General features: G+C 41.0%; 1 protein-coding gene across 2 annotated transcripts in view; it reads right to left on the bottom strand.

The window, feature by feature from the left end:
* BLM (BLM RecQ like helicase) overlaps positions 1 to 24,583 on the bottom strand; it is an 87,210-nt gene that overhangs the window by 43,809 nt on the left and 18,818 nt on the right. For both annotated transcript variants that reach the window (XR_010404828.1, XM_045899365.3), the window contains exons 2-10: positions 18,039 to 18,140; positions 16,354 to 17,051; positions 14,944 to 15,103; positions 12,114 to 12,244; positions 8,667 to 8,799; positions 7,671 to 8,377; positions 5,550 to 5,741; positions 3,318 to 3,436; positions 2,329 to 2,442 (exon numbers count right to left, since the gene is read on the bottom strand). Coding sequence is in view for 1 of the 2 variants with exons in the window: in XM_045899365.3 (XP_045755321.2) it covers positions 2,329 to 2,442; positions 3,318 to 3,436; positions 5,550 to 5,741; positions 7,671 to 8,377; positions 8,667 to 8,799; positions 12,114 to 12,244; positions 14,944 to 15,103; positions 16,354 to 17,051; positions 18,039 to 18,136 (2,352 nt within the window). In the remaining variant the exon portion in view is untranslated. The remainder of the gene's footprint in view (positions 1 to 2,328; positions 2,443 to 3,317; positions 3,437 to 5,549; positions 5,742 to 7,670; positions 8,378 to 8,666; positions 8,800 to 12,113; positions 12,245 to 14,943; positions 15,104 to 16,353; positions 17,052 to 18,038; positions 18,141 to 24,583) is intronic.

The raw sequence follows: 24,583 nt of genomic DNA, 5'->3' as shown, positions 1-24,583 counted from the left end.
GGTCAAAGTCTGAGGAGTAACAGGATACTTATACAGTCTCAGTGTGCCCCAGAGCAGGATACCTACTCATTACAAAAGCAAAAAATGTATGTTTATTTTTGTAATTATTATATTAATGGCAACAACAACAACAACAAAGAAATCATTGTACAGTGGAGAAATCGGGCAGACGCTACCTCAACCAAGTGATCAAAGTTAACATCACCAGTAGCGGAAGGAGTGGACATCAAGCGCGTCAGTCGGACGCACTGAGCACCTACCAACACCTGTGATACTACTGCCCAAATGAGCGACATAAACCTAGTCATGAGGGGACACGAGATGCACTCGAGCTGAACGGCAGTCCTCAGAACTACTGGCCTTCACGCCTCACCACTGTCAAAATCAGGAAAGACAGGAAAACTTTAAAGAGACATGACAACCGAATGCAATCCATAATCTAGGATTTCCTTTTGCTATAAAGGACATTATTAGGACAACTAGTGAGACCAGAATAAGGTTTACAGATTAAGTCACTGTATGGTATCAGTAAACATTTTCTCATTTCAATGATTTTTTTTTTTTTTAAAGATTTTATTTATTTATTTGACAGAGAGAGACACAGCGAGAGAGGGAACACAAGCAGGGGGAGTGGGAGAGGGAGAAGCAGGCCTCCTGCAGAGCAGGGAGCCTGATGCGGGGCTCGATCCCAGGACCCTGGGATCACGACCTGAGCCGAAGGCAGACACTTAACCGACTGAGCCACCCAGGCGCCCCGGAATTTGTTTTTAGGAAATGCACAGTGAAGTGTTTAGGGTTGAAAGGGATATCATGTCTGCAACCTACTCTCAAATATTTTAGGAAAAAAGTAAAGAGAGAGAAAGAACGATAAAGCAATTATAGTAAAATAGTAAAATGTTACCATTTAGGGTTTCTGGGTGAAAGTTATACAGGAATCCTTGTACTATACTGTATATCAGAAATTACGTCAATGGCTAAGTCGGTTGGTGGCTCAGTCAGTGCTCGTGCTCTCTCTCTCAAATAAATAAATAAAATCTTTAAAAAAAAAAGATCATGTCAAAATTTTAAAAATAATACGTATTCTAGTGGGCTTTAATGAGATAATAGAAAAATATATTGGTCTCTGCTTCCAGTTCCTGGCACAGAGCTCTTGAAACCCTTGTAATTTGCTAAGTGATAAGAATAGAAGCCTCCCTCGGGGCACCTGGGTGGCTCAGTCGTTAAGCGTCTGCCTTCAGCTCAGGTCATGATCCCAGGGTCCTGGGATCGAGCCCCGCATCGGGCTCCCTGCTCCGCGGGAAGCCTGCTTCTCCCTCTCCCACTCCCCCTGCTTGTGTTCCCTCTCTCGATGTGTCTCTCTCTGTCAAATAAATAAATAAAATCTTAAAAAAAAAAAAAAAAAAAAGAATAGAAGCCTCCCTGATTCTAGTATTTGTCTCTGACCCCATCCCTGACACAAGGCTCCGAAATCCCTTCTAAATTCTTAAGTGATAAGAGCAGCAGGAGAGTCTTTTGTTCGGGTGTGGTGACTCTGGGTGGGCTCCCGGATGGCTTCTGGGTGGGGGCTGCTCACCAGAGAGACCAGCCACGATCAGAAGCTTGGAATTTTCAGTAGCACCCCGTCCTCTAGAGAGGGGAGAGGGGCTGGAAATGATCCTGCCTAAGTGAGGAGGCTGCCACAAAATCCTGAGAGTCGGGGGCTTGGCAAGTTCCAAAGTGGACGGTGAATGCATGCACACCGGGAGGGTCACTCATCCCAGTGCCACGGCGACAGAAGCTCCTGCGCTTGGGACCCTCCCAGTCCCTGCCAGTCCCCGCCCTGTGTCTCTCATCTGGCTGTTCATCTGCATCCTTTATCACGTCCCTTAATAAACTGGTAAATGTTAAGTGTTCCCCTGAGTTCTGCGGGCCGCTCTAGCACATTAATCGAACTGAGGAGGGGGTCATGGGAACCTCTGATTTGTTAGCCAAATCGGACAGAAGGTATGGGACCTGGGGACCTTCCACTTGCTGTTGGCATCTAAAGAAGGGTGGGAACCATCTTGAGAGGCCAAGCCCTTAACCCGTGGGATCCGAGGCTACCTCTGTGCAGACAGTGTCAGAGTTGAGTTAAACGGTAGGACACCCTGCTGGGGTCACAGAGAGCTGCTCAGAGTGAGGAAAAACGTCCACACATTTGGTCACCAGAAGTGAAACACTCTAGGTGATGGAAAAGGAGAAAACACAGAAGGGGAAGACTGGGTTTTTCCCTCCTCAGGAGGCAGCACTGGACGGTTTTTCTAACACAGCTTTAATACCATATTTTAAAATAATGGTATCAATACAAACCTTCTCTGGAGTAACATATAGAAGTTTGATAATTGGGTCTTTCTTGGATAATTGCACGTAAATACTTGTTGCTTCTGAGTCAGTCTTATCACCTGTCAGATATGTAGCTGGAATCTAAGTACAAAAGTGGTAAACGTAAGCATATATTTATCCTTAGGTTCTATAAATATTTTATAAGTCACATATCAAACCTGGGTCAAAGGAAAGATAATCTCAATGCAGTGAAAATAAGTATTTAGAACGTATTTTAAAAAAACTTCTCTTAGCCATAACTCAAAATATTCCCATTAATTTCTTTCTTTTTTCTCTTTTAGACTGCCTTTGCTTTTCATATCTGTAAGAAGATAAATATGAATTCAGTACCCAAGAGAGTCACATCCTAAGGTACGGCTTGTTTTAGTTTGGGAAAATGTATCTCCAGCATTTTTAAAGCACAGGGACGATGAGAGAGCCGTAGCATCAGGCCTGGTGGGCCACTGGGGATGGGCACCGCACAAACACATTCTTTGGGAGAAAAATCAAACCAGTGGTCTTGTTGAGGGGTGGGGGCTCATAACCTTGAAAATATGCAGGATTTGGCAGAATACATTCATATACGTTCTTAACCTCAGCCAGGAGGAAAAAGGATGCACGTGTGGGGGTGCTCCTGTGTACGCATTTTGAGATGTGAAGAAAGGTGGGAACTATGCTGATCCCACAGTAGTAAGAAAAGAAATCCTTTCACATTAGTAAAAGAAATTCACATCAGCAAAATACAGGTTAAAAGTTCTTGATAAATTACATTTTTCTAGAATAAAATCAGACTGAACTACAGAAGGTTAGCTGTTATAAGAATTTTCAAAGACTCGTACAACTTAATGAAACTGCTGCGTTTTATTCTTATAGTTCATGAACTACTTAACAAAAAAAGGTTACCCAGAGTACTGAAATATAGTTATTTTTATGTGTTTATTAGTATTTTTATTATAATTGGTAGTGTTTTAACTTACATCCAAGGAAGTCAGCTTTTGGACTTGATCTACTATGAGTGATCTCAAGGGAGAAATGACAATAGTGACACCAGGAGAGACACAGGCAGGGAGCTGGTAACACAGACTTTTACCACCTCCTGAAAGGACAAACAAAAAAAACCAAAAAAAACAAAAAAAACAAAAACAAAAAAACCTGTCAGGTTCTATCTTGAGAACATGAAGGCAAAAGTTACAAAGTAAATCATATGGTAGTATTTAAAAGCAATTAAGTAATAGGACACCAAGTGACATTCCCCATGGTGCCAACAATTTGCCATATTCGAATGAGTCAAAATATTTAGACAATTTAAATGTGCGAAAATTACCTTTTAGGACATCTCATGTACTCATACATGAATGCAAAAGCAGGAATCAGGGCAGAGAACTTAGAGGCAATAGAATGGCTTTAAAAATCTAATTGGGAAATCCAAATGCAATACAAGGGGTATTCTACCACAGTATTAGGATGAAAATAATTACTCTGTATAATATTTTAATTTTTAAAGACTTAAAATGTGATAAACTATACATCACTTAAGACCACAGTGAACATGTTTAATATTTCTTTGATGATTAAGAAAACGCTTGCAGGATCTCACTTTTTTAAACCACTAGTATGAACCTTTCAACGTTAAATATCTGTGCTTTGACTCCCTGTATGTTTATCAATAAGGAAATATTCCCAATCTGCCTTTGAGATAAAAAGAAGGGTAGAACTACGCTGGTGTGTACTAACAGAAGATGAAGAGAAAGACATTCTGAGATGCACCCCCATCTCTCTGTGTAACTCTAATTCAAGATGGTAAGACAATCAGTACACATTTAATGAGAACTAAAATGATTAGTCTCTAATTTTCAACTTCTCCCATCCACTAAAGGTAGAAGCTTGTGCCAGGCAGTTTCTAGGAGGTTTTTTTTTTTAAACTGTATATCACATTCTACCTTTTTTTTTGCATGTGGGGTAAGTACATTTCATTTTGGTATATATGTACGTGTAAATGTCAAGGAAAGATTGGGAAGCTGTGTTTTAGCTTCTATTCCACTACTTAATAGGCTGTCTGACTTAGAAACACCAGCTAACCTTACCAGGCGTCAATTTTATCACCTGCAAAATGTACTAGATCAGTGTTTTTTTTTTGGGGGGGGTGGTTCTAAAAGAAACCTTATTTGGATCTTTATCTGTATAAATCAAGAGGTTGAAACTGGGGTGGGAAGACCCTCAAAAAGCCCCTCGAAGTCCTAAAGGACCATGAAAAGTCCTGAAACCACTGGACTAGATCATTGTCATGATCCCTTCCAACTTCTGTTCTGCAATACCAAACCAAGTCAGAGCAGGAGACAGTGAACAACAAGTTAATGAAATATGAGACGCTGATTATTAAACCAGTGTTGTCTAAATTCTACAATCAGCTTGAAAAAGCTCAGATGCTTGCTCAACATAATTTAATAACGATGGCAATAACTAATTGCTAAAGTTCACAGCAAGGTGGGTAAAAGGCAGAGGGAAGGCTCCATGTAAGTACCGCAGCTCGGATTCCTGAGTTCCCTATGCTAAGTGCTGCTTTAATATTCCTTCTTGGATGACTGTAAACCATCAGACAGCTGTTACAGACTTTAATGGCACAATGAAAAGTCCTGGATCTCTTCAAAACGGAGGCCAAGAAAGCTATGGCTAAACGCTTTCCGTTTAATCCTCATGACATTCTGTGCAGTATTATCATCATCCTCCCTGCACACAGGAGGAAGCCGGCGCTCGGGGTGAAGGGCCTCGCTCAAGGTCACACTGCGAGTAAGTGGCAGGGCTGTGCGTTGAGGCCAGGCCACACCGCTCCAGAGCCGATGATCTTAACCACCCTTCAACACTAGACTGTGCCAAATAAAGTGCCAGAGATGGGCAAGGTCTCTGACGGTAATTTTTTTGTTCAAGTTCCAGACTAATTTAGACTTAAAAAAAAAGAGAGAGAGCTAGAAAGAGGGAAATTCTAGATCGATTCAACACAACAAGCTTTGAGCTGCGAATCTTAACGGGCTATTAGTGTTATCATGTCAACAGAGGACGTGAGGTAATACACTGTCTCACTGAAGCACAGGTGGTTTAGAGGTCCCTTAATGATGGAAATACCATGTGGGTGTTCGTTTTATTTCTACTAAAGGGCTTTCATTTAACATCTGCCAATGGACTCCTGCCAATTTACATCTAAAAATACATACCAGTGGGCATTAAGATAAAACAGTCTTCACCCAGCAGCGCAGCATTGATCGCCTCTAGCTGATTAGTTCTAAAATTATGCAGGCCAAATTTTTTATGAAAAATCTTCATCATTTCTTTTGTATGAGGAAAACTAAGACTTTGGAAACGCTCGTGTTTCAGATTTCTGGATGCTAAATTTTGCGCCGACTTATCTGAGAAAATAATCGATGTTAAGAAAAATCAGTGCATTATTGTTAACAAGTCAGTTTTAGCATTTACCCTTTGCCACACAAAATCAAAGGCATACATGTCCCTGCAGCACATCTTTCTTTAACCACTTATCAGGGTTTCATCCTTGCCAAATGTCAAAGCCGCCAGAGACTTCCTGAGGCCAAATTCCAGGCTTTTCCTTGATCTTTCTGCAGCACCTACCACTTACTATTTCATTTATTCCCTTCTTCCTTCTCTCTTGACCTTCAAGACAATCATGGGTTTTCTACTTAAATTCTCTCTCCTGGCTCCACTTTCTCCACCTGCCCCTTATAGTTGGGAGTCTTTGCAGACTTGAGAGTCTTTTAGCCATTCTTGCTTTGGAATTCTCCTAGTGCTCTGATCTTAAACATCACCTCTGTGCACAGAATGCTCTTTCATAAGGTCCCACTGGCACCTGCCAAAGTGCCGGTCCTGCACGCGTCTCCAGATGTCTGCAAGACATTTCTACCTGAATGACTTATCAACACTTTAAGCTCCACAAGTCTTAAAATAGCCCTCCTCAGCTTTTCTCCCAATCGGCTCTGCCTCCTGACTCCCCTGCTCTGCTAATGGTGTCACAGATTTCTCAGTCACTGGGTCTGAAACCTCGGAGGCATCTCGGCTTCCTCTGCTCTTCTTCCAATGTGTCTATCACATCCACCCCCCTGCTCTGCTCCCTGCTCTGTATCCCTGCTCTCGCAGCCCTGGTTCAGCACATAGAACAAGGGCTGCTCACGCCAGCTCTGGCAGTCTCTCTCATCCCAACACTCGACTGTCTCAAAGATAATTGGGAACATCAAGTATGACACATTCTAATGTGATACAAAAATAAATCCATTAATGGTTATTCTAAAGGTCAACAGTGTAACTGTTAAGAACAACCTCCGTGGTATTAAGTCATCAATGGCAAAAATAGGCAAGGCTGTACTTTATAAAAGCTTACACACAGAAACTTGTTTCAGTTAAAAAACACTTGGCAATAACTTTACAGGGTTGATGTAAGGTTTTAAAATTAATTTTGGCTTCTCTCTGCAGCCTTTCCAGTGACTAATTGCACTTCTCCACAAACTTCTTCTAAACTGTGAGCTCCAGGAGGACAGGAACTACTTGTTGCTCATCTGTCTATGACCAGAACCCAGCACAGAACAGGGCCGGAGTGCGCACTCCATAAATATTTGTTGAATGAATTAAAAGGATTTTAGGCCCAAAGAAATAATTAGTCTTTTTTCTTTTTTCAGAGAGAGAGTGCGCGCGTGCACAAGCAGGGGGAGCAGCAGGCAGAGGAAGAAGCAGGCTCCCCACTGAGCAAGGAGCCCAATGCAGGGCTCCATCCCAGGACCCTGGGATCATGACGTGAGTTCAAGGCAGATGCTTAACCGCCTGAGCCACCCAGGCATCCAAGAAATAATTTGTCTTAAGAAATTTCTGACTTCATGTCTTTCTTAGACTGCCTGCATGTTTCTCTACTTTATAAATTGATCAATTTTCATCAATTCAGAGTTCTAAAAATACATACAATTACAGTTTTAACATATAAATTCAGCCTTGCTTTTACTCATCCCCCAAATTATTAAAAACTTGGTCCTATGAGCTTTATTGTTTTAGGGACTTAAAAAATGTTAATTTAAAGGCAAAGCACATTTGTAATGACTTTAGAGCTTTACTACAATAGGTTATAATTACTCATTTTATAAAACTACAGCTGCTACGGAGACAAAGGAGCAACTTGCTTTTGAAATTGTGATTTGTAATTCATAGTATCAGCAGGAATTTGCATAGAAACAATGTACTTTTCAAGCAAGGATGATTTGCTATCGGTTTTCTTACACAATTCTGATTTTGGACAGTTATGTTTTCATATAAAATATAAGCATTTATTTTAAACTTACCAGTGTAATTCTGAATTGACTCTGAGTTTTTATTTTGAGCAGTAGATGCCACTGGAAGACAGTTTGTCTTGGCTGAAGAAATTCTTTCTGATACTGGCTTAACTGGCCGACCTTCCTTAATAGGTTGACAGGCAGCTGTGGAAGATTTGCTGGCTGCTAAGTTATGCATAATATCTTCCCAGTCATCATCATCATCATCGTCATCAAAGCCATCTATGTCAAAAGTGTCAATATCACAGGCAGCCTGGATTTCTCTTTCTAAGTCATTTACTGGAGCAGCGCGTTTATTCTGATCTTTCACAGCCGTGCTTGTGAGAACATTTCCCGGGAAGTAAGAGCTTTCATTTCTTTTTTCTATCCTTGGTGTTTCAGCCCAGTTGCTACTTACAAAGGACTTCTGTAAATGGGGACTGAATAATGGTCTTTCAAGGGGATTCTTCGTGGTGGCTGAGAATCCTGTCTTTCCCGGGGTAGTAGCCAGTAAACACTCCCTAGTGGAACTGGAATGTGAGGGAAGGTGTGGAAAATTTAACTCCTTAACAGAATTCCCTGTAGGACAGGAATTGCCCTTTGGAAACGCATCGAGAGCAGAAACAGAGGCCATCCCCTCCGGAGGGCTACCAGGTGAGTCAGGCCTGCATCTCCACCCTGAAGCAAGAATACTGGCGTCCCTTGTATTAAGGTCAGCTTCGGCCAGGAGCTTCCTTCTAAAGAGGAAACAGAACACCACATGAAATGTGAGGCCACGCAAGTATACCTTTAGTTTTCATCCCAAACTGTGGCGAAATATATCCTCTTTTCCTCAGTCTCGAAAATGTGAATACAAATGCTAAAGGGGCGGTTTGGAAAGTAAATAAATTTAAAACATAAAGCACAGTGATAATTAGCCTATTCCGTTTCCTGCTCAGAATGCCTGGAAATTCTGCCCCATACGTTCTGACTTAGGTCGGTCGAAATGTAATCAGATATATTCCAGAAGAAGAAAAAGTAAGATACCTTATGTCCCGCTGCTGATGCAGTTCATTCCCACAATCCAGAGCTTTCAGTTCATCATCAGGAATAGTATCGACTAATTTACAGATCTGGTCCATCACGTGAATAAGCTGCTGCTGCAAACTTGTCTGTCTAACTATAAAGTGTTATAATTTCGTTAATATTTTTCCTTGAAAAAAGACAATTTTGACAGTCACGCATGTCAAATTGACAGTAGTTTAACAACAAGATTATGAACTACCCTATATTGCCATATTATCTGCCTGTGAAATAATCTGAAATCATGTTATCTCTACTTTATTTCACGAGAGTCCAAAACTGCGTTATCATCATTTCATTTTGTTAGTTTTCAATTATTTCTCTCAGGGTAACCAATGTCATTGTAAGATGCAAAGGTTTATCAGCTTACTATCATTTTTCACTAACTTCAGGGGTAAATCTCACCATGCCCAGACAAGGTATCAAGAACTCCACCCCACCTGCAGTCCCAGGCTGCCCGGCACCCACGCTTCCTTCAAGGAAACAACTCAGCACTGAGACTTTCTCTTTGGAGACACCAGGCCCCCAACCTCTGGGCATCTGATGTCAGGCAGCTCAAAGAGAAGTAGGTCTGGGGGTTTTCTGACTGGAAAAGAAGACTTCTCTTTTCAATAAGCTGGACAGGCTGCTGGTGGCCGCCCCTGCCACCACCCCGAGAAACACAGCTTGAAAATAAGACCCACACAAGGGAAAGCGGAAAACGAGAAAGAAAGGAGCGGGGGGACTGAGATGGGGCCAGGGGGTGGAGGAGAGGCGAGAAGACAGGTGTGAGAGAGAGAAATGCCTGGTGATGATGTTTGCACGTCAGAATCCGGCCAGCCCGCTCCACATTTTTTAAATTTACATTGTAGAACTAAGAAAAAGAATGTCAAAGGAGGTAAGGCTTTAAATGAAGGAAGAAAAGAAAGGGCTAGAGTAGCAATGGGAAGCAAGGAAGATGCCTACTCCACCCCGAGGACCTAAGGGATATGGGAGAAATAAACGGTTTAGGTGGGCTGCAGAGGGAACTATTCTCAGGAGACAATCCAAGAGCTAACAGGAAAAGAACAGTCAGAGAAGAGAATGAGGTTACCGGGAAATCACTGGAAGAGGGCAGCCCATCGTAGGGTCCAAAGGGCAGGAAGGAGAGGGAGAGAGGACAGACGGGGGGTTGGGGGGACAAGCGTCTATGTCAGAATGACTTGGGAAACATGGACTTTTACTGTGACCGGCATGGACCAGGACGTGAGGTTGAAGATGGTGAAGAGGAATTGCTGAATCCCCGTTTTGCCTGTTTTCTCTACATGGAGAACGGGTATCAGATTGGAAAGAGGAGAATGAACAATGGTCTGAACGAAACGAAAGCCAAGATAGGCTCAGAGAGAGAACAGCTATTGAAAAGGAGCTCAAGTCTCCTTGTCTAGACAGATTACACCTCAGAAAACAAAGGAAACCCGCAAAGAAGATCCCGCTGATATGTGAGGCCTTCAGTGAACAGGACAGTCAATGGAAGAGCGAAGACAGGCAAACCCTGTTCTAATTTTCAAAAAATTCTGAACGGATTGCCAAAAGCTATAGGCTGGTGCTTTGGATGTTAATTCAAGGCAAAATTCTAGAACATGTTATCAAATGGCTGCTTTGTGAGCTCTAAGAAGAGGAGGAAACGATTATAGAGTTAGCAAGAGTTCATATAAATAAATCAGTAATCTTAATGTATTTCCTTCTTTGAAGGGATTACCAGACTGGCAGATAACAATAGCTACCATTTATCGAAGGCCAAGAGTACACTGGGCCCTTTACCATGAATCCTGACAAATACCCGGCAAGGTAGATGTCATTCTTCTCATTCCATAGAAGAAACTGAGGTTCAGAGAAGCTTCACTAATCTTCCACAGTCTCCCAGCCAGAGGCAGGAGGAGACAGGTTCGTACCTGGGGACTGCATCACTCAGAAGCCCATGTCCCCTGCCCTGTTCCCTCTTGCTGCCTCAGACCCTGAACCTGTGGAGTCCTGTGAGTCTTCTGCAGCCCCGTGGGCCAGGGAGAGCAGCGAGGTCTCAAGGCAGGTTTGTGACAACACGACATCAGCTGAGAGGGAGACCTCGGATGACATTCTGTCCTTGCCCCCTGCCTAGCCCACCACTTTATCAGTGGGACCATGCCGCACCAGCTGCAGAGCGTATGGCTATAAACATAAACTCAGGAGCCTGCACACCGCTGGGTTTCAAGCCCCGCTCTGCCGTTGTCTAGTTCTGTGAGCACACGTAGTCCTAGTTAACACTCCTGTGCCTCGGGTTCCTTATTTGTAAAACGGGGAGAAGAGAAACTACCTTACAGGGCTGCTGAGAGGATGAAGTTAATAGCACAAAACATCCAGAAGAGCGCTGAGGACATCAGGTGTTTCAGGGACATCTCTAACAATAAATTCAGACACCAAAATAAAGAAAACGAAATTGGGAGGAAACAGAAACAACACACATATGTTGTGCACACACACCCTACCACACGCGCGTGCACACACACACAAGTACAGAACCCATCAAAAAAGGCCAGAACACGTTGCAGAAATATTCAGAGAATGAAAAAAGAGCTTTTGGAAGAGGGCTGATTAAAATGAAAAATCCCATAAACGAGTTAAAGATAAAAGTTGGTAAGTCTCCCAGAAAGCAGAGAAGCAAGAGATGGAAAATAGAAAAGATAACTCATGGAAGCCTAATATCCAAATAATATAATTCCAGGAAGAGTGAAAGAGAAAAGAGAAGACAAACAAAAAAAGAAAAGAAAAAGAAATAGTATCAGAAAACTTTCCAGGATAGAAGGACACAGGCCTTGGAACTGACAGAGCCCCTGCGAAGTAGAAATCAGGAGTGGGAAAGGAGGCTGCCGCTTTCCAAAGTTGTAGGGTGGCTGCATTCTTTATATTAGATATTTAATAGAAAGTTTAAAAATGAATTAGAAACAAATCAAACAAAAAGTATTAAACTCTGCATGGACATCAAGTCATAAACCCAGAGTACAAACAAGGGAAAATCAGGAGGATGGAAGGTCTCAAAACCAGTATCTATAAAGAGAGTTAAAAGACCCAACAATATTTAGCCCTTAAAAAAAAAAAAAGGGAAAAAAGAAAAGCTTCTAGGAGCTTTAGACTTATCTCACAAGGATTAAAGTTCCAGGAAAGCAAATTCTGACTCAATGTGAGAAAAAACTTTCTAACTGGTAGTGTTTTCACATTAGAGAATGGACTATCTTTAGAGAACACGCGTTTCTGGGTTATTCGAGCAAATGCTGGCTAACCAGCGCCCAGGGGTGGTTCTGTGTTAGAGCTGCGGAACTGCAAGCTTGCCATCTTATGCCAGACAGCCACAGGTTAAAAATACAACTGTGCTTTGTTTTCCAGCGTTAGGTGGTTAAAATACGTGCTATGTCGAAATACCTCTTGTACCGTCACTGTCTGGGCTGGTCTCTTGAGCGGGCTGCTGCGTTGTCACCCCCTCGGGCGTTAGCAAGGCCTTGGATGTGCCAGGACTGTCCTTTGTGCCCGAGGTGTCAAGGTCCTTTAACATACTGCAAATTAAAAAATATAAGACCAACCACAGTACAGACTTAGACCAAATGTATAATTTTTCCTCTCATGTTCTTCCACGACTGGTCAGACAATATATAACAGAAAAGAGAAACATGTTTTTTTATCTCTATTCTAGAACCTCTTCAAAGTCTCCCATCTTCTGGCCCTGAGAGACCTTTTCAATTCTATCTCCAATTATGTCCTTCCAGTAACCCTGTGAGGTGTCACAGGGCACGACTTACATTCCTCACAGGAGCCCAGCGTGGTCTACTTGGTCTACCTGAGGGATTCTGCCTCACTCTCCTCTCAATTTGGAAAATCCAGGGTCCAATCTCTTCCGATAATTTATCATTCTATACAAAAATTATTAACACATATAAACATGGTCAGCCTGACTGGATACAAGAAATACTTTAAAAGTAACAAAATAAATGAACATTAAAATTAGTGTTAAGAGAGGGTACCATGGAAATCCAAAGATAACACCTTCTGGAACTTGAGAAGGCTTTGCCAAGGAGGGAGATTTGAGGAAGCCTTGAATGACAGGTATGGGAAAAGTAACGGAACGTGAGGAGAGACAAAGGACAATTCTCTTTATTTGATATCAACTGTACTTGCCTAAAGCAGGATTTTGGAATGCAATCCTCTTCGGTTTTTTTTTTTAAAGATTTTATTTATTTATTTGACAGAGAGAGACACAGCAAGAGAGGGAACACAAGCAGGGGGAGTGGGAGAGGGAGAAGCAGGCTTCCCGCGGAGCAGGGAGCCCGATGTGGGGCTCGATCCCAGGACCCTGGGATCATGACCTGAGCCGAATGCAGACACTTAACAACTGAACCACCCAGGCGCCCCAGAATGCAATCTTCTAACTTAATTGAACAGTGATAAATAACTATGCTTTATATAGTCTTAAAAACTGATAATTAAAGAAAAGGCCTTATATTTTTAGCAATGTTTTCTAGATTGTCGGTTTGTCTCATTTGGCTCATTGGAGCTTACGGTTATCATAAGGGCGTATGGAGATAGAAATGAAGAGGTAATGTGGGGCCTGAAGATGGAGGACTTTGAGGGCTGGCTCGAGAGGTTCGGGCACGCAGGAGATACAAAGACATTTTTCTCTTTTTTGTTATTTATTACCTGACTGCTACACCTCCAAAATTAGTCCAGAAGTCACAACCAGTGTTTCAAAACAAGATAAAATACAAAATAAAATTTAAGTGTGTACTGCACATAGTGAGAGTATCATTTGTGAAAATTCTATTTCAGTTTTAAAATATATACAAATATGTATTTGAGATTGCAATGGAAAATACAGAGAGAGACTACTTTGGGAATAGCCCTGGAAATAAACATTTTCCAACTGCTAAAAATCTAGGTAAAGTTAACCATGGTAGGACAACTCAATAAATTAGGTAGCCATTAGAAAGAATAAAGACTATGTAGCAATATGGAACATGTTTTAAAAATGTTAAGAGAAAAGAAGAATAAAAAATTATAGCTACATATTGATTACAGCAATGCAAAAATCACATGCACATGTAGAGGGTATGAAAACCTAACACAGGTAAAGAAAATGTCTGGTTTGTTGGAACTGCAAAACGACAAGCATCCCGGTAAGCTGGCTGCAAGGTCATCTGCGCAACACACACTTTTCTAATAAATAGAGAAAAAAAACCCAGATGTTCCGTAGGAATCAGTATGGTCCAGGAAATAGCCCTACACTGGATCTTAGTCCATGTGCCATTAACTCTATCATCCTGGGCAATCCCCTGCTCCCCCCCTGGGCCTTGGCTGGTTCTCTGTTAAATGAGAATCTTGTTTAGAATCTACATTCTATATGAACTCTTGCTCAGTTCTTTCATGTTCTATAATTCTGTCCTAATTCCTATGGGAAGGGAGGAGAGGGCAGCTCCTGTAGTTTATTAGTTTTGTCATCAAATAGTAATCACACTCCAACTTTTCCCTCCTCTTTAAACAACCTAACCCACCTGTTAAAACACAACCCCAGAGGAACAAGGTTATGCAGGCAAACACCTCCTTCCTGCCTGCCTTCCTTAATTAAGGTGGTATACTAGAGGGACATGTTTCTCATCAAAATACTGGTTCACAGTAAATACTCCACCACTCACCTGGACCATGATCTAGATTGGGTCAGGGATGGAGGTAAGACTGACTACTAGTATTTTAAGCTATTGATGGGTTATGTGTACCACCTCGTTTTCCCATAATACTGCCAATTAACCACAACCATGTCACTGATTTACTAAAATTCAGTGAATGACAAATATAATGGCCAATTCTATTCTGCAGGGCAAAGAGAAAAGAAGAGAAGAGAAAAGAACAGGACATATTATTTACTAAGTCACTTCCCAAATAAGGAGTTAGTTTTGTGTCATTTCAGGTCTAGGAGTTTGGAAATATAGTATTTCTAGGAATATATTCCACACGTCAAAATCAACTAAATAAAACTGTTTGGAGGTCCCACGTAATTAATCATAATGTAACTTTACAGCTTTAAATACCACCAATTAAATAAAATGTATAAATAGGGATTTTTTTGATGCTTTCATGTGGATATAAAACTTTGCAGAAGCATGAAACGAATCTAAAACAGAAATGACACTACCCAGCTAAACAGAATTAGTTCAAATATCCCAGAAATAAACAATAATGTTCATTGATTAACTTGCTGTTTTACCTGAAACATTGTAAAGAGGAAGAAGAGGCAGAAATCACTTCTTCTTCTGGAGAAGGTGGGACAAAGTCTGTATCGTAATCATCTTCGTCAAGCTCAACACATGGAGACTTCTCAACTGAATGCAATTCCGTTTCTTCCAAGTTCTTCTTTTCACTACCATCTAAAGTAAAACCGTGGATAAACACAGGTTACTTTCATCGCTACTGAGACAGAAAGTGCAGGGCAGGAGCACTGGGGTGGGCGCTCCGGGCGACTCATGCCCCCTGTGTGCCCTCCTTCCACACGTCCGTGCTGGGGCTTTCTTCATGAATAATGACGGAGTCACCTGGATTAAGTCTAATGGATGTGGGAATGAGGCTGAAGATCTGCTTAAGGATTTGCATGACGGTCTCCAGTTCAATTATGAAACTTCTGTTTTTCTATTTTTCACTCATATTTCAATAAGAGGGAAGTATAAGAGATGAATCTGATAATTGTACATTGTTAACTTTACCACAAAGGCACCCTAGTTACTGAAGTCCCCCACAGTCGGTGTCTCTCTCGACTATGTGGGATAACAATGCCCAATGGTTGCTTTCCAGTTTATCTCTGACCCAATTTTCTCTTCATAAGCAGCCAGCATTTGATTAGACTACAGTTGTACTTATTATCAATCACTTTTCTGTCCCCTCTCACCCCCTAGTAACCTTGATGGGATTCAGGTGTTTAGAAGCGTTAGTCTCACACTTACAACCACTTCATAGGGCGGGTACTTCCACACATGGCTAATCTCAGCTGTGAGGTTCTGGACACCTAAAAACTAGGAGAACTAAACAGATAATGATTTGAATGTCATCTGTAATACTTTAATAGCATAATTAGATCACGTCACACATCCACATTTGGTGGGAACAAGCCATAAAGGAATTATAATGGAAAGGCTTGGTTTCACGTCCCAATTCTGCCACAAGCTAGCCAGTAGGCCATCAGGAAACCATTTAACTGGGGCGCCTGGGTGGTTCAGTTGGTTAAGCGACTGCCTTCTGCTCCGGTCATGACCCTGGGATTGAGCCCCATATTGGGCTCCCTGCTCTGCAGGGAGCCTGTTTCTCCCTCTCCCCCTGCCTGCCACTTCCCCTGCTCTCTCTTTGTCAAATAAATAAATAAAAATCTTAACAAAAAAAGAAACCATTTAACTTCTATGGACCTTATAGAGCTATCCTTGGTGTTTATATAAAAACTGTATTAGAATAAAATTTGTCATTTCATCCGTGGGTCCTGCCTCAAGAAAGTGGCCAACAGACTGTGTAACAGGTCCCTCCACAGAGCCTAAGGACAAAGGCTGTATCTATTTGCTATTGTTCCCGGTGCCTAGCTTTGAATAAATTAATACAGTCAACATACTGAAAGGAGATAAAACATCATTTTTACCTCTTTCTTCTCCTAAATGAGTTTTTAAAGGATGACTCTCCTGAGCATCTCCACGTATAAGCTCTTCAGGACTGGGGTCATCGTCAATGCAAATCACATCGTTACTGAACCATTCCGAGTCGTCATTCTGTTTCTTAGTCAAACATGCTTGCCTGCTGTCAGAGGAGGATGGAGTCAAATCAGCCTTTCCTGTATTTGCTTCGGGAAGCTGTACTTTCAAAAAGTTTCTCTTAGACTTTTTTGATTTCTGAGCAGTGCTTACTCTCACAAAGTGATTTTTGCAGGGCGTAGCAAATGCTTTTGAATTTCCAGAAGTATCAAAGTCATCCATATCATCCCAATCATTGATGGTAATAAAAGAATCTGATGAAGAACTAAATTCTAATTTCTTGAAAGTAGCATTACTGGATTTCTTTACAACTGGTGTGTTCGGCGTATTACACAAGACTCCCTGTGAAACCTGCAACACATCTGGCAATAATGGTTCTAAAACAGCTCTCCTGGTTTGCTGTCCTGTTGGAGCACTTTTGAAGTCGCTGGGCCTTGTCTGCTGACTTGTGAGGGGCGGAGGTCCAGGGAAGGAAAAGGCCTCAGTGACATTAACATCTTTATCACTGAACACAGGTGTTTTCGCTACTGACACACTAGTGACAGATACATTGCTGGCCGTCGTTATTTTCTTTTTAAAAGTAAAACCTCTGAAAGATAAGTGAAAAACTGAATTAGACTGATTAGTTTTAACAAACCCACCAACTATACGAACTCTAAAATTCGTTACTGATGTATACAGCAACTCCTTCACTATCACAAATGAGCAAAGAATCTATCTCCCTCTGATTTTGAAATTTATATGGTAACTTCAATTATACTTTGTATGCTCTGATCTTTCCAATTTAGAAGCTAATTATTCAGTTTTGAGAGGATTCGGGCCATTCCCACTACTTTATTTCCCAGGCAGGTCGTCCTTAATGTCCAGCGGGAGGAGACAGCATATAAGGAAAAGAGAAGAGACTCAAATGTGGTGACTTGTGGTCTCTCTGATACAAGTTCTGTGGGGAAGAGAGGTGACAACTGAACAGGCCACACTGGAATCTGAAGGACAAGTAAAAGGGACAAGTGTCTTGGATGTCTGCTGGCCTTGGTGACATGAAGTTTAATGGTAACTTTAAAGTCCAGCACCCAGAACAGTTGGTAAAGCTCTAGAAATTATTATTACATATATTATTATATTATATATAATTAAATATATTATTATCAAATAGAATAGAAATATTTATTAAAGAATAGAAATTATTATTAAATATTGTCAGAAGGAGTTTGGAGTCTAGCTTGGAGGAAAGAAAAGAAATGGAGAGCTACAGTGTCCTTATAAACTGTTTTTGGAATGGATATAAAATTATATTAAAATATTAAAAGTACCTATGTGCCCAAATTTATAAGAAGATTCATTATTCATTCAGCCCACAGATATTTACTGAGCAAGTATTACGCGCCAGGAACCATGTGAAGGTACCGAACATTTATTACCTGAGCTGCTAAAGCAAATGCTCTACCGTTAATTTACAAAGTGGGAACATCAAGGACCCCTCGGCTTCATTTCCTCATCTGTGCAGTGAAAGGGTTGAAAGACACTTCATCTGTACAATACTGTGGGTCAGTGCGTGTATGAAAGCCAAAATACTTACAAAGATCTCGGTTTAGAAGGACTTAATTTGTTATTAAGTTTGATGGCTGAATGGCGCTGTAGTTGCTCCTGTAGATTATTCTGGGGAACAGCGGCCATGATCCTAAACAGTAAGGAAAAGAACTATCAGCGGAGTTACGTACTTTGCATTAATCATAGTATTTCTTGGGGGGGGGGGGTAATGCACAGTACTTTCCAACTGTGCTCAGATAAATTAGGGTTTTTTTTGGTCAATGAACTGTTTCGACATTTTTTTCACAACTGGTGGTATTTGAAATATAAAACCCTTAACTCACTGAAGGCTCACTTAAATAGCAAAATGACCTGGTTTCCCTCAATGCTAAAATAAGCACAAAAGACATCAGAGAAGAGATTATCTGTAAAGGGTTTGGAGAAAAACAGGACCTGGCTTGGGCTTGAAGAGTAAACAAGCTGGATGGGAGTGGCGTGGGAGTGAACGATGAGAGCACGCGGAAAACCACAAGAACAGGTGAACGGAAAAGAAGAAAGGCATCACCAGTGAGAACAATGGTTTTCCGGCAAGATGCTGTGCTTCACAATCATTAAGTCTCTGCCTGAAAGAGTACTTTCACCAAGCACCTTTATACCCCTCGTGCGACAAGTGTGATATTGCTGAGCTACTGTGCAGGATAATGCAGTCTCAGCCACCTTAAAATTCGTGAGGCTGAAGGAAGACAGGATAGCTGATATCTATGCATAGTCAAAAATTCTCATTCAGGCTGACAGTTACAATCCTCTTTCCCATTCCATCTTTACCAGAGATCTACTTTTATTTTATGCCATGTACCTTAAGAGGAAGGGTTAACAACACTAGATGACATTCATGGAAATACGAAGTTTTACATAAATCATATTCCACTCGCTGATTATTAAAATGATCTGTTTAACAACTGTTTTACTTGATTTTTTTTTAAAGTTTATTTTAGTAATCTCCACATTCAATGTGGGGCCCAAACTCTCGACCAAGATCAAAAGTCACACTCCTGAGTGTGAGTGCCTGAGCCAGCCAGGTGCCCCTATTTTACTTTAGATAGTAGTGAAAACAACTTGGAAGAAATGGAATTATATTCAATTGAGAAATTCCCATTTGTCCAGCTTGATGAAGATGATTATGATATAAATTTTGTTCCACGATCTCCAGAAGGAATGATTTCTGCCTCTTCTTCCTCTTTAATATGCTTTAGGTAAAACAGCTAATTAATTAATAAACACTGAATAATTCACACTGATAATGTGAATTATACCTTTTTTTTTTTTTAAGATTTTTTATTTATTTGACAGAGAGAGAGACAGCAAGAGAGGGAACACAAGCAGGGAGAGGGAGAAGCAGGCTTCCCGCTGAGCAGGGACCCCGATGCGGGGCTCGATCCCAGGACCCCGGGATCATGACCTAAGCCGAAGGCAGACGCTTAACGACTGAGCCACCCAGGCGCCCCTGTGAACTAGATCTTAATAAAGTTGTTACCAAGGTAATCATAAAAAATTAGACAGAGGGTTATAATGAACTCCTACATACCCATCACCCAGAGTCAACAATTATCAACTCCTCCAATATCGTTTCATCTATACACACATCCCAGTGTCCTCACCTTACCATTCTGGAAGTTAACCTCCTCAAATAATGTATTTTAATCCTGTTGTCCCTTCTTTATTCATTACCTGCAATATTTCTATCAAGAGAAGCCTCCTTTGATCTACTATTTTGTTACCTAGTATAGTGCAGTTCACATAGGAAAGATAGGATAAATGTTAGATTCTTTCCTTTATTTATTAATTTCCAAAACAATGACTTGATTTTTTTGTTTGTTTTAAAGATTTTATTTATTTGACAGAGGGAACACAAGCAGGGGGAGGGGGAGAGGGAGAAGCAGGCTTCCCGCGGAGCAGGGAGCCTGATGTGGGGCTTGAACCCAGGACCCTGGGATCATGACCTGAGCCAAAGGCAGACACTTAATGACTGAGCCACCCAGGTGCCCCTGACTTGATTTACCAACAACCCCCCAATGATGGTCAATTTTTTCTTCAGTATTATAAACTCACAGGTTAAACATATTAGGTAATTTTTGGCCAATAGTTATCGTCCTTATTGATTCTCCAATTATTTCATGTTTGGCCAGTGGGAGTCTCCTTAGTCCTTTTGACATAAACTTATTAGTCTTTGTGAGCTCCCCTGCTATCTGGAATGAAAAGATATTCCAGGCTAATCTTGTGCACTTTTTGCCCCAGACTTAGAATCAGACATTTCCCCAAAGGGCCCCGATTTTTTTCATGGAGAATATGTTAAGACCACAGTCTCCATGTGCCCAAAGGCACCTTCCCATTTCATCCCAACGTGGGCTTTGAACTCACGGCCCCGAGATCAAGAGCTGCACGCTTCTCTGACTGAGCCTACCAGGAGCCCCGGCACCTCCCCATTTTATATCCAGTTAAAAGGAATGGTCTTTTGTTGAAATATGCTCTCTCCAAGGTCTGTCTAGTGTGGAAGTCCTTCACGGTATAAATGAGAAAGAGTGAAGTCACACTGCTGTCTCTCAGAATTTCAACCTTAGCAGCTGACACGGAGGCAGGGGAACACAGATCTTCAACCTTAAGACACTAAGTAGAACAAAATGGTCCATGGCATCATCAATACTTAACTTTTTCCCACATTCCTTCTAAGTTTTTATAGTTTTTATCTTATCCCTCTATGAATTTTCCATGTCTTATTTATGTTTGGATCAAAACCAGCCATGGTACTCTAAGAGATTTCCAACATCACTCCACAGCATGATGATATGTGTATTTAATCATCTCAATAGTACAAATGTTTGATTAAATATTTCATAATTGTAGTGACACATTATGGATTCATAGTTAGCATGCCGTCAGCCTTAACCCTGGGCCACCTTTCCCTATTTTTAAGGAACATGACACTTTGGTTATTCCCAGAGGGCAGCATCCTCTAGCCAGAGACATATTCCAAAGCATGGTAGCAAGCACATAATTTTATTTTCCTTTTTTTATTATGTTCACAATTTTCTACTCATAATCCTTTAGTGGGAACGCTCTTAAGAAGTTGGTGAGTGCTGGGCGCCTGGGTGGCTCAGTCATTAAGCGTCTGCCTTCGGCTCAGGTCATGATCCCAGGGTCCTGGGATCGAGCCCCACATCGGGCTCCCTGCTCGGCAGGAAGCCTGCTTCTCCCTCTCCCTCTGCCCCTGCTTGTGTTCCTGCTCTCGCTGTGTCTCTCTCTGTCAAATAAATAAATAAAATCTTTAAAAAAAAAAAAAAAAAGTTGGTGAGTGCTGAGAAGCAAAAAGGTGTCTCCTTTGTACCTACTCCATTAAAACATTAAATTGTTTAACACATAAAAAAAATTGTTTACTAACAACAGCAAAGATCAGTGATATAAAATTAAAGGAGGAAAATAAATTAAAAATAGAGACCAGTGAAAAGTTTCACAATACCAAAAAAGAGGAACAAAGTAATGAGCCCAGAAAACTTAAAGTAAAATAAACTTCTGAATTAGATTCACCACAGAAATCGCAAGTATAATTTGGAAATGATCAACAATTTTCTCGCACTTATAGGAGGGAAATCATTCTTAAGCCATTGTAATAAGCAAAATACTGATTCAAAAGTGAGAAAAAAATTACTGAATGAAACAAAATAAACCACAAAACCAGAAAGAATAAATAAATGAGTAAAAAGAAGGAATGAGAGGATGATAACAATCCAGAGCTGGAATACAAAACATATACATAAGACTGTTGAATCTCAGATCTGTACCTCTGAAACAAACAATGCAATATATGTTAAGGAAAAAAAAAGAAAAAAAAAGAAGAAGATAGCAAGAGGGGAAGAATGAAGGGGGGGAAATCGGAGGGGGAGACGAACCATGAGAGACAGTGGACTCTGAAAAACAAACTGAGGGTTCTAGAGGGGAGGGGGGTGGGAGGATGGGTTAGCCTGGTGATGGGTATTGAGGAGGGCACGTTCTGCATGGAGCACTGGGTGTTATGCACAAACAATGAATCATGGAACACTACATCTAAAACTAATGATGTAATGTATGGGGATTAACATAACAATAAAAAATTTTTTAAAAAAGATAAAGTTTAGAAATTTTAAATAAAATTCAGCCATTAATATCAGGTTAAACTCTTGTTAAGATATCCTTGGAATGATCACAGTTGACACTTAATATTTGGTATGTAATCTTGAATTAAATTTTCATATTTTACTGTTTTTAGCATGCCTAGGTCACTCCTTTATTGTATCAGACTATTAGTTATTCAAACTTTTTTTTTTCACTTCCTATCCTATAATAACAACTATAATGCCTCTCCTAGTTGTTTCCTACTTGTGCTCTGTGCTCATCTAAAATAAAGCATGAAAGTATGGATTAAAACAAAACAAAACAAAACATATACCTAGTAAACGAGACTTCAAGTCTTTGTAAATTAAAGGAAACCAATGGCAAAAAATAAATAATTAAAGGTGTCCTATCTGAACAGTATCTTGAATAAACAAAAATAATTTAGGCCAGAAATTGAGAGGACCTTTATTTAACAAGCAGGCTGTTATACTAAGAAGTAGTCCAATGACATTAAACTAAAATGAAAAAAAAAAATTTAAGTAATCTCTACACCAATGTGGGGCTTGAACTCACAACCCTGAGATCAAGAGTTGCATGCCCCATTGACTAAGCCAGTCAGGTGCCCCTAAAAGGAAAACTTAAAAAAAAAAAAAAAAAAAAATCCAAGCAACTTTCATTCACTTGTGACAAGAAGAGAAATACCTTCTTGGAGTTTTTTTTTTTAAGATTTATTTATTTATTTGAGAGAGGGAGACAGAGAGAGAGAGAGTAGGAGAGCGAGTAAGGGTGGGGAACAGAGGGAGAGAATTTCCAGCAGATTCCACATTGAGTGTGGAGCCTGACGGGGGGGGGGGGGGGCCTCAATCTCACAACCCTTAGATCATGACCTGAGCCCAAACCAAGAGTCAGATGCTCAACTGACTGTGCCACACAGGTGCCTAGAGTTTTAACATTGTGAGGTACAAGCCTTATCTCCCAAATTGGCTGTTAAGAAATGTGCAAATAGATGGGGCTCCATGCTCAATAGGGAGTCTGCTTCTTTCCCTCTGTCCCTCCCCCAGCTCACACACACATGCATACTCTTTCCCTCCAAAATAAATAAATCTTTAAAAAAAGAGAGATGTTCAAATAGCAACACTGACTTTAAAAACACAAATTTCGGTAGACACAAGGGGTAGCTTGCAGACTCTGTGTCCCTGCCTTGCCAGAAAACTACGAAAGTTCCTGTGGAAGTGAAGCAGAATTTCCTAAGAACATAAGGGGTAGAGAAGAGAACACCTATGATGGCTGTGAAGGCCCGTGGACGTCAAACTGATGTCTCTGGATGGTCATGAACTTATTGCGGAAAGAACATGCATTAACATCCGGAACAATAAAAGCCACGTCGCGTGGCCCGAGTCAGTCTGCTGAGAATGAGACTACTAAGGTCAATTTCAGAGAGATCCCTTCATGTATGCTATCGAAAGCATGCGTGGGGGTGCCTGAGTGGCTCAGTCGGTTAGGCATCGGACTTGATTTTGGCTCAGGTCATGATCTTGGTGTCGGGAGACTGTCCCGCGTGGGGCTCCGCATTGGGCATGGAGCCTGCTTGGGATTCTCTCTCTCCTTCTGCCCCTACCACCCATCTCTCTTTTAAAAAAAAAAGTACATGTGTATTTTACCTACAAGGTTCGCTACACTAACAGCTCCACAGAAATGCCTAAATTCCCAACTGCACCTGAAACTGCGCTGGAAATGCTGGTGGCTGTGAACTTCTAGGTTGTTAAATAGATAAATCATAATAAACCATTAACTTTTTTCAGTGTTTCAAAATAAACAATAGAAACAAAAATTTAAAAAGTTCGTGGAAGGAGCAGCTCATCTGAGTTAACCAGGTCTGAGACGTATTCTGAGAACATTGGCGGGAAAAGGACAGTTGCTGTGAAATGCACAGTTATTACAACCAAAGTCAGGTTAAAGACTGCAGAAAAACAGAAGGACATAGGACAGAGAAAGCAAAGTTTTCTTCCTTTTTTTTCTTTAAGGGCAGAATTCCTTTTCTTTCAAATAAGTGAGACTAAAGTTACTATTTTGGGATCTATCACAATCAGTACTACCTTCTCTCTAGGTCAAGCCTTTCTTTTATTCTTTTTGTTGTCTTAGGATGGCTACTTCAGGACATGGGGATACACTACTTAAAAAGACTGCTCTTAAGAAATCCAGTGCCAACTAACATTCAGGTATGTCTTGCACTGTTTCCAGTTTTCTGCTGGAAGTGGAGGTTTTAGGGGTGAGCTCCACTTGGTTACTGTCCAAAGGGAGGAGCTACCTTTCCTGGGGCAAAAGTGAGGGCCAATCATAACCTTACAAACCTCAACTCCACCTCAATGAGGCACCAGGGACAAGCAACACTCTCTCTAATCAAACATCAAGCAAATACAATTTCTAGAAGAGGAGGGACTTTTGACT

This window comes from Mirounga angustirostris, unplaced genomic scaffold (assembly GCF_029215605.1).
Source record: "Mirounga angustirostris isolate CCGP_5_RB_7025 unplaced genomic scaffold, mMirAng1.0.hap1 SCAF_9, whole genome shotgun sequence".
NCBI lineage: Eukaryota > Metazoa > Chordata > Mammalia > Carnivora > Phocidae > Mirounga > Mirounga angustirostris.
The sequence above is the reverse complement of the archived record's forward strand: the minus strand, read 5'-3'. Positions and strand labels throughout refer to the sequence as shown.